Genomic DNA, 18448 nt, shown 5'->3' on the forward strand with positions numbered 1-18448 from the left:
ACAGATTTTGATGGGTATCCTTCTATAAAGCTTGCAGAATGCTGAGAAACTACGTCTGCTACACAGTTGCAGAGTTGCATGTTGGCAAGAACTTAGGGAAATTTTAGCATGAAATTCAACTATGATATGTAGAAAAGGATGGTTTCACCAGAAGAATAGATCCCATGCTTGCTGGTAGAATTTATATGCATGCTTAGTCATTAAGAAATAATTAGTAGCCAGCTTGCTGCTCTTCAATAGCAAAGGTCAAAGAGCAATTTGAAAGTGAGCCAAGAACTGTGTTATGATTATGGAAGCACAAACTGGTTGAGGTTGGAAGGCATCTCCTGAGATCATCTACTCCAACTCCTTTGCTCAAGCAGGATCAGCCACAGCCAGGATGCCCAGGAGTGTTTCTAAAGGGCTTTTGAACATCTCCACAGTAGCCTTACTCTGACCAACCTTACTGTAGAACTGGATCTTTATGTTCAGATGGAATTTCAAGTGTTTCAGTTTCTACCTATTGCTTCCTGGCCTTTCAGTGGACACTACCAAGAAGACTCTGGATCCCTCCACCGCTTCCAAATGCAGGCATTCATACACATTAACAAGATTCCCTCTGATACCTCCTGAACCTTCTCTTCTCCAGGCTAAACAATCCCACCTGTCTCAGCCTCACATCATATGAAAGATGCTTCAATCCCTTAACCATTTTATTTAAGTTCACTCCTTTCCTTTCAGGGAATGCATACCTTAAAATAACCATGTGCAATATTCCTCTGTCCCAGCCAAAAAGTTGTACCCAAAGGCAAGTCCATGAAAGGCTTCTCTACAACTCTTTCATAAATTCTGAAAAGGAAGGGAAAAGTATAGCCCCAAGATGTTATCACTGAATTTACTAAGAGCTGGAATATTCCAAGTGTGGCAAATTCTTATAAAACAACATTCTTTACTTACTTATTGCAGTCCACGTGTAAAATCAAGTGAGAGGCACTGATTGCTAAGGAAAGTCTGTGCCATTTATCATCTGCCAAAATGTATGGGAATACTTCCGTGTGGGAGCGATGACTGCCTGAACGATAATGCAACCTGATTTCATTTCGATGACCGCTGCTTTCCAGTTCCAGGTACCTGTATCAAAAATGCATCATCATGTCATGGACCATTTTTATCAGCACAGCAACATTTTACATATGCCATCTGCTCATCATCATGCAGGAACTATTTAAAAGAGGGAGAAAAATAAGCAAGGAGATACAAAGACAAAAGTAGGTTTCCACTGCATCTTTCCTCTCAATGACAAATAACAGCAGGTTACAACTTTCATGTAAATACATAAGATTTCAAGCCAAATATTTTTTTCTTCTAGGAACACTCTTTTCCATAATGTGATCTGATCAGAAGTATTATGCGATTTATGAATAGTTGCCTCATATCCTGAAAGCACAGTAAGGATACTCTGAAGGCATGAATGCATAAAAGACAACCCCAAGTTTTGCAGTAGGGACATCATTAGTAATTACCAATCAGGGAAGTAAGGACTGAGATTGAACACTGCTTTGTTTGCTTTCACGTGTACTGTTACAATTCCTTTTATTTTTTTTGTAATAAAATTTCTCTAAAGAAATATAAAATCAATAAATGCTAATTCTTCAGAAAAATTTATATATGTGTACATATTTGCTTTGTTAAATAAGTATGTGTATTTGTGGGGTGGGTATGTGTATACATACAAGTATATATGTATGCACATATATACGTAAATGCATATATATGGTAAAAACCCAGCAGTGCAGCTGTGCCAAAATAAATGTACCCTACACAAGATTTGCAGATTGCAAATTCAAGCTTTGATGGTGAAATTTCAGCAGCTTAATTTTAAAAGTACTCAGTAACAAACTCAGTTCTTAGACAGGTTGGTCTCTTGCATGTCAGAACTTTTCTGGGAAAAAGCTTGACAAACCATTTGTCTTTTAAAGTAGTAAGGTCCTCATTTTAAAATCCCCCCAAGAAAATACTTTTTACACAGGAAAGGAAAAACAAAATGGAGTTTCTCTAAAAATCATACACAGCATACAGCTAAAAAGCAAGGAAAATAACAATGTATGTAGTGAGATTCACAACAACTGAGAGAATGGACAATTCATTTTTGTCTATTTTTGCAGTTACATCTGCAATCAGGCATGATGGTAGCTTGTAATCTGAGTGTACATGTTCCAGGGTGATGTCATTTACTTTAACAGGCTACCTATATTAAGGAACAGACAAGACAATGAGTACAATTTTGAGTAGTGAAGTTGAGACCAAATCAAAACTATCTTGTACAGTCATTATCCCTAGGAAGAGAGGCTGGGTTCACTGCACAGCTCTCCTTCCTTTAGGGTGTTTCATGGTGAAACATGCCTGGCAACAGCACTAAAACAGCTTGTCTTTTGCAAATCCAGCAAAGGACAATTTCTTCTCCATCCTTAGTATTTACAAATCAGTTAACTAGTTTCAGATATAAATTTTATAATCTGAGACAATTTACCTTCTTATGGCCCAAAATAAATTTTTACGTTGGCAAGAAGTGGAAACTAACAGAAGGCCAGGCTGGAAAAAAAATGGGCAATAGTGGCAGGACATCAGTCAACTTAATAACCTCCTTCATAACTCAAGCTTCAAGGATAAAAATAAGGTCACTCCCAACCTAACAGAGAAGGGGAACATTATAGAACTGGACTCCTCCAGCAACTTCTAAGTGTCTCCATCCAGTCACAGACACAAACTGGAAAACGAAAGGCATGGATATGCTGAAAAAGGCCTCCTGGTAGAACCAACAGCTTTCTACTCCTTTGAAGTCAATGACAGAACTGATGCCAGCACACAGAGATGCAGGCAGGTAGGCAATAAACTACACCTGTAGACACACAGTCAGTACAGAATGTATAAATCAAACCCTCATGTTGCCCCTTATGCATATAATAAATGAAACATGGCTTTGCCAATAAAAAGAAGACATTGCCATACAAATTCCACAAAATAAAAACTGCTGAGAGAGGATGTTGACAATCGATGATGCTGTATTAAGCAAGGAAATCTGCCTACACAAAGCTGTGCAAAAACTGTGGACACTTGGGGTTTTTGCTTTAATGATGATTAATGCACTGTTTTGATATTCACAGACAATCTCTTGTTCTTCCATTTGGTAAACTAACAAATACAACTCCCTTCTAAAGGAGAAGATACGTATCAAAGTGAAAAAGAAAATAATAGCCATTAGAAGAATTAGTAGGAGAATAATTTATGGTTTATTAATAATCTGTAGAGGCAGCAACAAAACATAATGAGAAAAGCAAGTGGAATGATAGCCAGAACAATATTGCTTTCAGCTTCAGCTAATGCCATAATGCTGAAACACAGGGAAGTGAAAGTGAATAATTTCCATCTAATTTTTTACAAAATACTGTGCTTGCTATTCCACTTTTCTACATCTATTTAACTGCCTGGACTTATATGGCTCTGTCTCAGTCTTATGAGCTTCAGGAGATGGGACAAGCCTCAGCACTGACAAACTCATTATGGGTGAAAATGTGAAGTTTGCCCACAGTGAGGCTTCTTGTTCCATCTGTGAGGCTGTAACACTTAGGCGCATGCTTTCCAAAAGTTTTGAAGAGTCTTTGAGAAAGTATACTAAGCACTGACAAACATAGCTGGATTTTAAGAATTCATTTCTGGTGACAAAAATACTCTACGCTTCTCTGGATACAACACTCTACACGCTCAGGATTTCTAATCATTTGAGAGAGAAAAGAGAGTGATTTCAGTTCCTAAATGACTTACTCCCAAAGGAAACAATAACTGCATTTTACTGCAGTCTTCTCCTAGCCAAGAATTTCATTACTGAAAAGCTTCAGGGGAACCTTATCAGCTGAGTCACTGGTTCCTTGTCCACACCAGCCCAGCATAGTCCACTCATCAGAAGGAGAGCAGCAGCCAAAGATGTCCCATTACAAATGTCACTGATGCTTCTTCCAACAAGCTCCAAGTTGCTCTTCTATGCTGCAGAAGGCAAACAGCTCTTGGAGTGAAAAATAAACCCCAGTGAGAAACACAATAGCAGAACCTGCTCCCCACTTTCTAATGCCCATAAGCTCTGTGGTTGCTTAATCAATACCAGGTTGCTTGATTTTAAGCTGCTAAAACCCACACATAGTTTGGGTTAAACTCATTTAACTTTGCAGAGAGATCATACGTGCTTGGGTGTTACTATGCTTGACATGCAAAGAAGAAAACGCCAATCTGGAAAGAAAGGTTGTTACATCTCCATAGATCACTCTATGCATGCACAATCATTGCAAAGGCAGCAGCCAAGGCCACCACTGCAGATCAGTCGCTCTGCTTGGAAACCAGCCAGACAGCGATCCCTTATGTAGTAAGGATAAGCCTGTCTTTGTAAGAGGAAGAAATTTGTTTCAAATGCCCCAGAGGAATCTGAGACAGAAAACAGTGATGTGTTCTCTGCTGCTCAGCACTGATCTATTGTAACTGCATAAGAGTTGGGAGTCAGCAGATCTGCTCAACTCTCAACAGATCAGCTCTAATGACCATCCTGGCAAAGGGCACATGATCACAACCAGTCCCGGCAGGACCTGCTCTTTGGGTTGTGACAGACCAGCTCAGGGGAGACTGAAGAAGTAAAAGTCAGGATGTGCAGCAAAACATTAGAGATTTAGGAGGTGAACGACCAGGTGGTCCTGCTGTACACAGTATCAATCTTTGAGAAGAGGGAGGTATGGCCATTCTTGCTAACGGCCAGCATTGGCAATGCCAAGTCTTTGATGGCTCACTTGTTCATTTGGCATACTTGCTCACACAACAAATGCGCACTGTAACTGCCCACATTTACTCCAGGCAAATAATAATTTTAAGTTCATTTTACAGCATGCAGACAAATATTTTAGAAGCTAAAGGCAAGATATCATGTCTGTTGCTTAATAATTTATTACAGGGTGGGTTTTTGGATTTTTTTTTAAACTTTTCCTACTTAAAGTTATAGGTATAGTGTTAAAAGAGTTCTCCATGACTTTTCAATCTACACTAAAAAGAAACACCAATAAAATTAACGAGGAATATGTACTTAAGAAAAAACTTAAAATCCTTAGCTCCACTACTTATAAAAAAGTCTTCATCTGAAGATTTTTATATGAAAGTTCTGGCTTCTTTGTTAGTATAATTAAATAAAACAAACAAACAAACCAAACAAAAAAACCCAAAGAGATCCTATTCAGTAGACCCTACTCATTGCAAACTACAGTTACAATAGCAGTAAGCTATTCTTCTGGGTGTAGATTATGAAGATGTTAAAGCAATTCACACAGCACCACTATCACATTCAGCAATGCATTATTTGCTATTTTCCATGGTATGATGACTGGGCAGTCAGGAGTGTGAGCCTTATTCTTCTATTTGGAAGTAATATTAAGCGTTCTGAAACATTAACTAGGAGTTTTTACAGCTTGATGCATCCCCTAGAACAACATAGCATCAAAATATCCCCAGATGGATTCTCGTTTTTTCAACCTAAATGATTCTATGATTATATGAAATGTCAAGCAGTAACTTCATTTTACCTGTAAAAATCTAGTTCCCACTTCTTACACTACTTCTTGACCTTACTGGCTTTGCCCTTTTCCTTGACTATCTAGAATTCTACCTAGGCAAGAGAAGATTGGCGGTTTTGCCAGAGAGCAAAAAATTTAAAAATTGTCTTTATTTTCCTGGATATGTTGGTAGCACTTATTGCAAGTGGACAGTGGGCAGGAAAGCCAGCAATTCCACTTCTGTTCCTTTCTTTTGCTTAATACAGTTTTGGAGCCAGAAATGACTTTCTGAACAGTAGTGTTCCACTACAACTCACACCCATGTTGGTGCTCTCTTATACTTTTTCCCTGACATTGGTGGGTTTTTCCACACTGCCTGGTGGGAACAGGCCCTGGCCAATGCCGCTCCACAAACTGGCCCTGACATCATCTGCAGGAGAACAAAAGCATGCCAGGGAAGATGCTAACAATTATGCAAAATGAACAGTAGGCCAGTGCTCCAGCCTGGGTACTGTTTGGTTTACTAGCATAGCCCTGGCCAGGCACTGCCAACAAAGCTGCATCACCACTGCATCAAGTGGGGGTAAAAGAAAAGAAAAAGACAATGATACTTCTCAGGGCACTTGTGTTTTTTTCCCATCTGAGACAAGTTCAAGTCCCTGCTCCAAATCAGGCAGAGTGGAGATTAACCATATGTGGAAAATGCCTCCGAAGCCCCCCAGCCAGAGAGCTACTGATCATTCTGGCATCTACATCTCTTTTGCTGTTTATTTTCTTCCACCACAAAATGGTGTTCCAGCACAACACTGCTCCTTGCACTGGATAGCTACAGAGGACAGCTGGGGAGGAGGGAGGTGCATCCTTAATGTGCTCAGGCACTGGAGCCCAGTGCTCGGATATGCATGGAGGAACACCCTCCTCATTGGGATGTTCACAGGAGAGAACAGCCAGGTGAGAAATGTCTGGAAGGGCAGACAAATACCATCCACACACATGCATCTGCACAAACTACTACTGCACAGCACTGCACCTTCTCCCCAGACAGAAGGAAGCCACAGCACAAGGGAGCAGCTAGGAGAGTGAGCTTGCAATACCACAATATGAAAGTGAAGGCTAGGAAACAAACATCTGAGACTGCTCAAATCCTTCCCATCAGTGTCACCCTCAGTGTTTGTATCTGATTCAAACTAATAGAGGACATGGGACAAAAATGGATGTCAATAAGATATTGTTTCTATCACCATCTTGCAGCCCTTCATCTGATTTCAGTGGGACTGCTGTGGTCCAAAAGCCTTTGCTGGCTTTGAAGTCAAGAACTCGCCTCTCACCTGAGAGATCTCTCCACTTAGAAAAGTTGGAGGTCAACTCTGCCTCTAAATCAGGAGGAAAAATCTCCCCCATGCCTTGTAGAGTCTGAATAGCTACTGCTGAGTTTAGTGCTATGATTCAAGAGTCCCTGGCTGTTAGAGGAACAAGATATCCCAGTCCCTCCAATGCTAATGAGAAGGCTCCCATCCAGCCTTCCCACAGCACTGAAGGGAGAAGCCAGGAGCCACAAGCAGGAACTGAGGTCCCACCAAGCTCTCCAATGTACTCCAAGAAAACCTATTCTCATAAAAGGTGTTGGCTTGGTCTTGGAAAAATTCAAACAGTACATTGTCCACACCATTCCTGTTTGAGCCATGGATATGAAATCAAATTCCCAAACAAGAAAATATTTTTTTAAATACTAATTCTTGCCTTTGAGCAATTACTCTCATTCCTCTTATCTCTCTCACTAACCCCATTTATCAATATATTTATTTCCACTTTATTCTCACTTCTAGGAATATCAGTCTTGCCTATGTGAAGCTTCCCCTTGTACTAAAAAAAAAAGGGAAGAACTTTCTCAGATCAAACAGTATAAAAACAAATGGCACAAACCAGCCCTCTCTTTCCGTTTCTTAACAAAGTTTATCCAAGGAGAGTAAGAGGACTATAATAAAATAAGCAACTTCCTGATATATGCATTAGTAAAAGAAAAAGGTACTTTCAACATAACTCCTCCCATTTCCTACCCCATAAGAATATAGTTTTCTTTGCTATTTACTTGTTCATAAAAGCATTTCAAACAACAGCAGAGGATTAACAGTATCTGTCAAAACTCACATTTCAGCTATTTCAATGGTGGTTTAGGAAGGAATAATCATTTTTCTCTTATTCAAAAAGGCCTGTCACTAGTCTCAATTCAAGTAAGAGGTTCCAGGTAGAGGAGCATTCTGCTAAGAAGTTTGCAACCAATTCACCCTGGATTAGTTGGCACTATGATGATTTACATTGGACAGACTGGCCTCACTTGATTAAAAAAAGTTACAGAATAGTTTTCAGTGTGCATGCATGACAAGAATGTACACACTATTGGTAATTTTTTTCCTTTTTTTTTTTGGTTACACAGTATAAACTAAACTGAAGGAAAAAAAAATCAAAAAATCCCCAAGCAACAGTGACATGGTGTCAATCAAATTTATAATAACTTTCATAACCAACACCTAATGAAATAGGTCATTCCTAACATCATGAAGACATTAAACTGAGTATAACATAGAACTGCTGCTTTACAAATATTTCCATCTAACCCCATACTTGGGGATAGAAGTTAATCTCCCAAACAAACAGAAACAAGGAATTTTTCTCTTTTGGGATAAAGAGCCAAACCAAGCTGTCAGTATCTACAAAGAGAGCCTTTTGTGCCAAAGAATCTTCTCATGCACTAGAAAAGCAGTGAATGAATGGAAAAAAAAATATTTTTTTTTTACAGGTTTGATGAAACATACAACCTGTATCAAAAGAATAGAAGACTAACACCAGAGAAGTTTTAAATCACTAGAGAAATTGAATTCAAAAGCAATTTATTGTTATGAACAAATTCCAGAAGGTTAATGACTATCATCAGACCAATAAGAAACAGCCACTAAGATTTAAAAACAAAAAACCACAATATAGAACACTACAACCCTCCTCTCTTCCAACAAAGAACATCATGGAGTGGTTTAAAATGCGGAAATAAGCTACTACATCTTTTGGCACAGGGAACATATTAGTCTTACCTAACGTCTGCTCTGCAAATTATTGGTTTAAGTGGTGATTATTGGCTTAAGTAGTAAATACTGAAAGCTTTTCTCAGTGTAACGTGTTTGCAGCAGATTTTGTGGTGTCAGAGAGGACTCTTCACACTGCAGTCCAGAAATTCTGATACTCATTAATGAAAAGTTGGGAACATATCGTTCCACCTCTATTTTAATACAATGATCAAACAGGAAAACAAAACTCATGCACTGAGAATTCACCTCTGGCAACTTATCTCCTTGTACACATAAATCAGTAAGAGAGAAAATGTCACAGAGAAGTTCCTCCAACATACTGAAAGAGGTCTGAAACTACTGTACTGAAACTACTGTACAGCACAGTCCATTTGACAGCAGATAATCAGAAGACACCAACCACTGTGAAAACAAATGTTAAGTAAGGCAGAAAGTGACAAAATTAGTAGAAGTACAAATTAAGTATAGAGAATAGCTGTCCATAATATTCTATTGATTTCAGTGCTCTGTTTTGGGACATAAAAGGCACTAACCAAAGGAAAGAATGAGTAAACTACAACCCAGCGATTTCCTGCTTTAAGAGCCCTAATATGCAGAATCTCAAGAGACAGGAATACAACATTAGTTACATAAAGCCATCCAACCAATAAGGGAGAAAAAGGTTTGTTATATCTCTCCACTGCTGATGATTAAATGAAAATATATGATGGAATAGCGAGACCTAACATATATTACAACTCCATCACAGATTAAAATCATCTCTCTGCTGACTGTTCCTTCAAGAATTACGTAAGACAAATTCAGAAGTGAGGAGGATAATACAGCTTAAACTGAAAGCTGAGAACAAACACACAGTAATCAGTGTTTAACAGTGCTTCTACTCAGACTTAAGGTATCCCTTCATTAACACAATTAAACATTCACCATGTTAATGTCAAGTATAATGCATCTTAGGCAGGGCACTGTATGTGGTCAAGGTGATGCTCTCAAGTTAAGAAAATATTCATAACTTCTATCTTTCAGACATATGCCATGTATAAAAGATGCATTCAGCTGCCTGAAATTCACCTGAACGATTACTGACATGTAATTGGGATTCCCTGACACCACAAAAGTTCTTTTTTTTGAAAGTATCAACCTCCACACTGTGCCCAAAACTAACATTGCCTGAGTGCCTTGGCTGCTCTAATCAGCAGGGAAAAAAGCAATGTCTGTGGAAATGTATGAGCAAGTTAGAAAGAGACAGTTAAAAGTATTGTTTCAGATTCTTTCACTAAGTTTATTTTTAAATATTTTAATATATTAAATACTAGAGAAAAGCATAATTATTATAAAATGGGAAGTCAGCTTTGATACTCATCTAGGAAAAGAAAAGTAAAACCATTTCATTGAGTATGAAAAGATTACTATATTTGCAGAACATCATTTCAGGAGCTACTTTTTGTGGTGACAGCAACAGCCCAGCCTCAGCAAATGCCCAAGCCTCAGACTTACATGGAAAACTTTTGTATCCCTCTGGCAGCCCAAAGACGGCATTCAGCACATGACATTCAAGAGCAAACTTTGTGAAACCAGTCCTGTCAACTTCTTAAGACCCAAAATCTTAAATAGTTGCATGTTCATATCTCAGTGGAAGTATTCATGTTTTATTATCCTCAAAATGGAACCAGCAAAAAAAGAACAAAAACAACCACATAAAACTAGGCAACATAGACTAAGTCAGTAAACTTTGAATCATGTAAACTATTTTAGATCTATAAAGGAAATAATAAAATTTAAAAAGTAACTGCAATTTAGGAAATGCTCTCAATTGCTGTAAACTAATATATTTGCACCAAATTCTTCTAGTTTCTTTTCAAAAGGATTACCCAGTATTATCCAAAAAACCACAATGAAATATTAACAAGTAGATTGTTCTTTAGCTGCTTCAACAAAACTGACCTAATGAATGACTGTTTGCCTAAATAAACTAAAAAAGCCTTTTTCCTCTTTTTCAATTATCCAAAGGCTTACAAGGAGACCCAAAACCCAAAGAATACACCCCTACAGAAAAATTGTAAGAGGAAATAATAAGATAAAGAGGACAAATGGTGGCAGGAGTTTTTTTCACCAAGGCACAAACTGGTTATTATCTCCATTTTCATAGCTCTAACACTATAACATTAGAATAATAATAATAATAATAATAGTTTTCACAGTTAATAGAAAAAGGGCCCCAAAAATGTTCAACAGTGCCACTAAGTTACACATCCACATGTTAAAATACCTACACACATAACATGGACCTTCTGATTTCAACTAGAAACCTTGACAAATGCTTTCTGTTGATGTAAGACAGTTCAAATTTTGACATGCAGATAACCAGAAGATCACATCATCAAAGAATCACAGAATCAATTAGGTTGGAAGAGTCCTCTGAGATCTTTGAGTCCAACCTATGACCAAACACCACCCTGTCAACTAGACCATGGCACTAAGTGTCCCATCCAGTCTATCCTTAAACACCTCCAGGGATGGTGACACCCTGAGCAGTCCATTCTAACGTTTAATCACCCTTTCTGTGTATACATTCCTCCTAATGTCCAATCTAAACCTACCCTGGCACGGCTATGTCCTCTCATCCTTCTGCTGGTGGTCTGGGAAAAGTTGCCTGGGGATCCAACCCCCACCTGGCTACAACCCCCTTTCAAGTAGTTGTAGAGAACAATAAGGTCACCCCTGAGCCTACTCTTCTCCAGGAAAGCCCAGCTCCCTTAGCCACTCCCGTAAGACTTGTGCTCCCATAAGACCCTTCACCATCTTCATTGCCCTTCTCTGGACACACTTCAGCACCTCAATGTCCTTCCTGGATTGAGGGGCCTGGAACTGGACACAATCCTCGACGTATGGCCTCACCAGTGCCAAGTACAGAGGGACAATCACTTTCCTAGTCCTGCTGGCCATGCTATTTCTGATACAGGGCAGGATGCCACTGGTCTTCTTGGCCACCTGGGCACGCTGCTGGCTCATGTTCACTGGCTGTTGACCAGCGCCCCCAGGTCCTTTTCCACTGGGCAGTTTTCCAGCCATTCTGTCCCCAGCCTGTAGCACTGCATGAGGTTATTGTGGTCAGGAAAGGTTTTCTAGCAAACATTGCAAATATTTTGAGTAAAGTTCTCTGCCATTCATGGCGGGGTGGGGAGGTGGGGGAAAGCCCATATCTGAAGGATTTTTTTGCTTTTTTAAAACTGTTTGCAGTGTTAAAAACTGGTGAAGAGGTGAGCATACATGGCCTGGCTTTGAGAATCAATGTAGCTCTATTGACATGACACTTTTACACCAGCTGATCATCTGGTCCTTATGGTTATGAACAACAACAAAGAGCTGCCTTTTCATGCCCTTGGTGGCAAGAGACGTAAAGAGTAACATCTGTTCCCCTTTCCTCCACCGATTTGGATTTGTGAATTTTTATGAATCTGAACAATATGGCTATCCAAACACTGTGAATATTTGCAAATGATCTGCTACACAACAATTTTGCTCTAATTTATGTTCAATTTTTACTGCATAAATACATATACTTTTATTAGCCCGTATACAGGTATCAGTACTTACCTGTGATCTAAATGATGAATAGAGAGAATAACCCCTGAATTCAAATGGGCTTGTTTTAAGGTCACAAGAATTGTGAATTCATATTTATTTCTTAACTTCTGAAAAATTTTTTCAGCTGTTTCTGGAGATGCCTTAACACTTCTTGAAGTATCTAAAAAAAATACAAGAGGAAAAAACACTCAGTATAAAATTTTACTTTACATCTTCATTCAAATAGCTTACAAAATAACAAGGTATTTATGAGAAGCACAATTGAACAGACAGGCAAAAGCAGGGACCAAAGTATTTTAAACATCAGTTTTACATGCAGTAGGAACCATTTCAATGAAAAGGACACATTTTCTAGGACACCTATTCTATTGTGTAGAAGGGTGGTGTTTTGTTTTGAATCAGGGTCATAACTCTTTTACTTTCTCCATGGATGCCCACATGGTACCTTTAATATCTCCTCAAAAGTATGGGGTCACTAGCAGTGAAGCACATTTAGTAACAACACTACATATGAGGCTAAACCATGAATCATGACCTGAGCATCTTTTTAATGCTTTCTACAAAAATGTAAAATACACAAATAAATAAATAAATTAATATAAAAGAAAAAATCAAAACAAAGCAAAGAGTAGACCTCTTTAGGGACAATTTACTCAGCTTTAGGTAATCTTGTAGCTATCTTAAAAGCTCACCAAATTTAAAAATATATTATTGCTAATTAATCACTATATACTCCAGTTGTGTGGTATTTTGCTGCTGCTTCTTGCACAGAATGTCATGAATCTTTGTTAGAGTAATGATATACAAAAAATAAAGATTTTAGTTTTAAAAATCCACACACAGCCAAGACTGAAGCAATATTCTGCTGAATTTGTACATAACATGCATAGAAAATAAAAAGGCCCAAGCTCAAAACCTCTAGAGAGATAATTTACAAAATAAGATGTCAAATGTTAGAAAAACAATTCCCAAGGTTTTCCATAATACATTATACCAGGAAAAAATTAATATACATTTTTAATGCACAAAATCAATTCATTAGCATGCATAATCAACTGTGTAAGAACTAAATCAATTCACAAGCTTCTTGTCATAGTAATTTGACCATCCTGCTCCATGTGGGGACACTAACTCAGGAACAGCAGTAGAGTTCACTGCAATAGAACTGGTGATTTTCTTTTGGCAGCACTGGAGCTGAGCTCTCAAGTACACCACTCTCAGTGTACACCACTGTTCTTAAAACAGTTTTATTCTTTAAGCTGGACCTATGAAAATGCTGCTCTTCATTAATGGAGTTGATTGTGTTTTAGGGACCAGGAATATTTTTAATATGTATTTAAGCAATGTAACAACCTGTACAACTCTGAAGTTCCAACCAAGCTCCTGCACAGTGTCACACCAGGCTGAATTGCATTTGTTTTTCACAAAGGGGAATCCAAAAGAAAAAAAAGAAATCTGATTTCTAAATTTCTACCAAATTCCTATTATATTCTCATGAGCAACTGATGAAAGAAAGTATATGCATAACACCCCTACCCTTATATAAGGCCAGTTCACACATAAATAACCTTCTCCCTCTTCCACATGCACTTTGATTCCAACTGGAGCTATTGGGATGCAAACATTGCACCTAGCCTGTGCTTTAGCAAGGAAATAAATCTTCACCATCACATGGAGTTCTCCAGAACTATCCCAGACCTCATCAAAGTGCTGAGAGAGGCAGGGGAAACACAGAGCTACCTCAGCACCCTCAGCAGAGGAATCTTTTTTGAGGTCTACTCGTGTCACCCCGAAGTCACCCTATCAGCTAGGTTGGAGGAGAGTTTTCCATTGTCTGTTCTATCAAACCTTATCTGGGTACCCTATAATCATTCCTTGTGGCCTTAGATAACCTTCTTGTTCACAGACAATAGCATCAAGACCTGATTACATCATGCTCAAAGCCTTTATATTAAGATTAATGTCACATTAACTGCTAGAGTATTAAATTTCCAAAACACATGGCCATTCAGTTTTGGTATTGCAAATAGGTCAGTTCATACTTGCTGCTCAAAAAAGCTACACAGCCTTTTGATTTATTACTACTCTTACAAAGCACAAAACTCTTTGTTCAGGGCAGGCACCAGGTGGATTTCTTAAAAGCAAGATGACTGAAAGGTCCTTGATCCATCAGATCCATTCTTTTCACACTAACACAAGAGTGCAAATCCCTCCTTCCCATTGGCTTTCAACACTAGCAGTAGGTGCTTGATAGATGATCAGCTGTACTTGACAAATAATGCTTCAGGTTTGTTCTTGACATTTGGCTTCTAGTAATCAGTTTAACACCCAAGGAAAAAACTTTACTGGAACTGGACTTCTTCCATAATAGCTTGGAAAATCAAACAGATGTATCTCAGATAATAATTTGTGGTTTCTCAACGGTTACATAAAAACTTCATAGTGTGAAGATTTCCAAAACACAAATCCAAAGACATAAATCTCTTTAAAGTTCAAAAATAAGGAGAGAACTATTAGTTTGAATACAAAATTTGTCTCTAGCCATGATACATATATATTGGGTTTACTTTCCTAGAATATTGCCTGTGTTTGGCTTGATCACACCACTACAACTCACAAACCCCCAGTGTCATCAACCCATCATAAATTTATAGAAGAATGAAAGTGACAGTGAAAGAAACAAAAATCCAAACTCAAAGCATGTCTCACTCCTCACTCAAGTTAGAGGTCTTTTAAGATCTAACGCTGCAAAGCAATCTGAAAGCCCAGTGAAGAAAATCACTGACCACAAAACCTGCAGGAACTCAGCCCTTCAGAAGACAAGCTTAGCAGCTGTCTGTTTGCAACAACCCTCACTACTAGGATGCATTTTCCCCTCTCAGAGACAATCTGCAGTCAGAGCTCTGCAGCAAACACCAACACCACACCAGTGTTTCCTTGAGGTTTCAAGAGCAGATGTTGTCACTTCAATTATGTTCATGAGATGATAATTACTGCACTATAACCTAGACAGCAAGTCTAACTTTCACCAGGACTCATTCCACAGGTCCAAAGGCACTTCCACCCATGCAAACGGGTGTTGCAGAAAGAAGCAGTTTTATCCTTTGCTGTCACCAGCCTGTAATTGCTTCTCCTCATCCCTGTGGTGACAACTGCATTCCTGTAAACATATGAGGAACCATATTAGGCAACTGATCAAATTTAACTAGCCCAACCATGCCCTGCCACAGAAAAAAAACACCAACAGCATACTAAATCACACAGTGGAAAGACTTAGAACAAGCCATTCATTACAGATGTTTTCCAATTCACAATAAAAAAACAGTTATTAAACAGTGGATAACTTGTTTCATCAAAGGATGTGTTGAGTTTCTGAAGAGCATCTAAAGGTAAACATACAGTATGAACTGAATCATAAAACAGATTCCTGCAGAAGTCTTTGAAGGAGGCATCCTAACTAATTGAGCTCCACAGTTTGTTTCATGTCCACATAATCAGCTTTTAACAGTAGCATCTATAAATCAATTCTGCATCTGACTAAGTTTGCTGAACTATCCAAATTAAAGTCTAGTGGTTTGTGAGAAAAAGAAGGGCTGCAGGCTAAAATGAATCTGAAAAATATAATAAGGCTGGCTCAATTTTGTTTCATTTTCCTACATTAGTTGGGATGAGTGTCACAAGCATATATTCACATTCTGTCACTTCCCCATACTCCAATTTTTGGCTAATATTTTCGTAAATAAGAATTTCACACAGACTACAAAGGGTAACTGTTTACTTTATATTGTTCTTTTATTTAAGTAAGTAACGTGGGCTAAGCTGCTCCCAGCCAATGGGGCAGCATACAAAGCCAATCCGAAAGCAGAATCTTTCCAACTCTGAAGGGGTGTAGCAGGTTTTTAAGTGGAGTACAATACATTCAAATTCAGGAGTTGCATTCCTGTAATGAAAACTGAAGACAGAGAGAAGTAAAACAACCCTTATTATACCAAAACCCTGCTAGACATGATGCATTTTACATACTTTAGCAGAAAGGTTGTCTGTTTTGCTATTTGAACTGATACATAACATCAGCTCATAAAACATTTTGAGATGCTTTTTCTATACATTTTTTAATTGGCTTCTCATAGATTCCCAGTCGTTTCAGAAAGAATAGCAAAACAGGAGCAGCTATAGTTTTCCAAACCCACATGAACCTGATTTGGTTTCTCCAATGCTGTAGGAAGGAACTTAGCAAGAGTCTGAGGGGAAAGTGCTGCAGTTCTACCTCAAATTTAAAAGACTACAAGATACAGGGTAAACACTAACCCTGTAAGACTCCCAGTGGAGTCATTCCCAAAGGGTGTGCTTAAGCTGCAGGGCCCAGGAGCACTGTCCATGTCCCAAGCCTGGGTGAACACTAGGATTACAATTTAAATGTATGTAAGGATACAAATGGGTGCATCTAGACCTTTATGTACCCAAATGCTCCCTGTAAACTGGGTACAGCCTGGTCTCCCCAGCACAAAAACAAGTGCCAGGAGCAAGAATGTTAGTAAATCTCTCAAGTTAAATGATCAGGACCTTGAGGTACCCACAGACTGTTTAGGGAGATAGCCCACAGACTGCCCTTGTAGTTCAGACACCACCACGATGTGATGTGTCTCCCTTCTTATGTCCATTAAAGAAATGCTTCAGCAAGGATGTATGCAAATAGAAATGCAATGAATGGGAAGGAGAAAAGAAAGAGGGCAAAATGCTCTTCAGCTGTAACTAAACAATCGACACAAAAACTGACTTGAAGCCAAATCATTAAATCAAATAAAAACAAGGGGAAAATGTCACAGTTTGTTCTTGCAGCATTTGGGGAGGTTCCAACTGCCTTTGCTTTGTTTCTCCCTCTATTCTGAATGTCAGATACAGCTTTGTTGTGTCATCCATCTTCCTCCAGTTCAAACCATATGCAAAGTCCCATAAGTCACAACAGACTGACACAAAAGACTAGAAGAAGGACTTGCCTCTGAACACATTTTCCCCCACTCATACTTAAAAAATTCAACTTCATACTGTTCATCCTCAGAAAATGGTAATCGTATCACTTCTGACCAAAAGTGTGGCTCACCAAAAGTTTGGCTACATACTTTGGTGTTTAAAGTCACCTTGGCACAACTAAGAATTCAAATCCACTGCAGGACAAGAGGAGGGAAAGGTACTGAGAGTCTGGACACCTAGGCTTAAAGGCAGTTGCCTTAAAGTTGTTTCTGATTTGAAATAACCAAATCATTATTACGGGCTGAACTTGTTTGTGTAATTGGGAATAGTTTGTACATTTGTCTAAATGATCATGATTTCATTCAAAGTGCTTTGCTAGAAATGTTTTCTTCTTCATGGTCAAAGTCCCCAGGGAATTTTTGTTTGGTTTATTAAGCTCATTTGCTTTCTTAAGTTTTTGTTTTGAAGCTATAGGAACATTAAAAATTAACAACTATGCAAATAAAATTAAAATAGAACATATTTAATAGGGGAAAACCTTCTACCTGATATGATAGACTGAGATAACTGAGTGGTAGTAAGCTTTCAACTATTTCTGCCTGCTCCTGGCACTGATTTGGATGACTCTTTAGGATAGACTTTGAAAATTCAACTGTGCCAAACTACAGCTTCTAATGTAATAGGCATTCCCTTTATATTGACAATAATACCACTGAAATCTGCCTAGAAGCATTCTGCAAAAGACATGATACAAATCTAGTTTGAGACTGACTATTCTAGTGCCTGGGTTAAGCCTCTGAGCTTATGTACTGACCGGCTGCTTCTAGGAACCAAGTCACATCTAACTGAATCTTTCTGTGATGCTAAGCTTACCTTCCCACAGCCCAACTAATATGACTTCCCCTGCTAAAACAGTCTCTTAGCACCCCTGTGAGGCTACAAAACAGTTGAGGTGCCAGCCCCTGAAGCACAAACTCTTTCAAAACATGGCAAACCCCTAAGATGATCTTGAGAATCATTATTTGTGGCACACATATACTTAACTAGACTGCATTGTGTGGAATGGGGAAGGTGGATCTTTCCTTCCAGCCCATCCACCTTCTACACTAGCAGAATTCAGTTCCTTCAGTGGAGCTGTCAAATGAAGGGTGCAGCTGCTCAATACAATTCTTCACCTGCATTACAGACCACGGAAATGTCATTTCGGTGGTGGTATGCCTCAGTGTGTCAGCAGCACAGTGCAAACAGCCA

General features: G+C 38.7%; 1 protein-coding gene across 1 annotated transcript in view; it reads right to left on the reverse strand.

Annotated features, from left to right (window-relative positions):
* The window catches only part of NELL2 (neural EGFL like 2), a 145924-nt gene that overhangs the window by 113765 nt on the left and 13711 nt on the right, over window positions 1-18448 (reverse strand). Inside the window, exons 3-5 of the mRNA XM_050323417.1 lie at window positions 12236-12386; window positions 937-1110; window positions 732-828 (exon numbers count right to left, since the gene is read on the reverse strand). Of these exons, the coding sequence (XP_050179374.1) occupies window positions 732-828; window positions 937-1110; window positions 12236-12386 (422 nt within the window). The remainder of the gene's footprint in view (window positions 1-731; window positions 829-936; window positions 1111-12235; window positions 12387-18448) is intronic.

The sequence above is a fragment of the Myiozetetes cayanensis genome, unplaced genomic scaffold, assembly GCF_022539395.1.
Source record: "Myiozetetes cayanensis isolate MyiCay16 unplaced genomic scaffold, myiCay2020 scf3, whole genome shotgun sequence".
Taxonomy (NCBI): domain Eukaryota; kingdom Metazoa; phylum Chordata; class Aves; order Passeriformes; family Tyrannidae; genus Myiozetetes; species Myiozetetes cayanensis.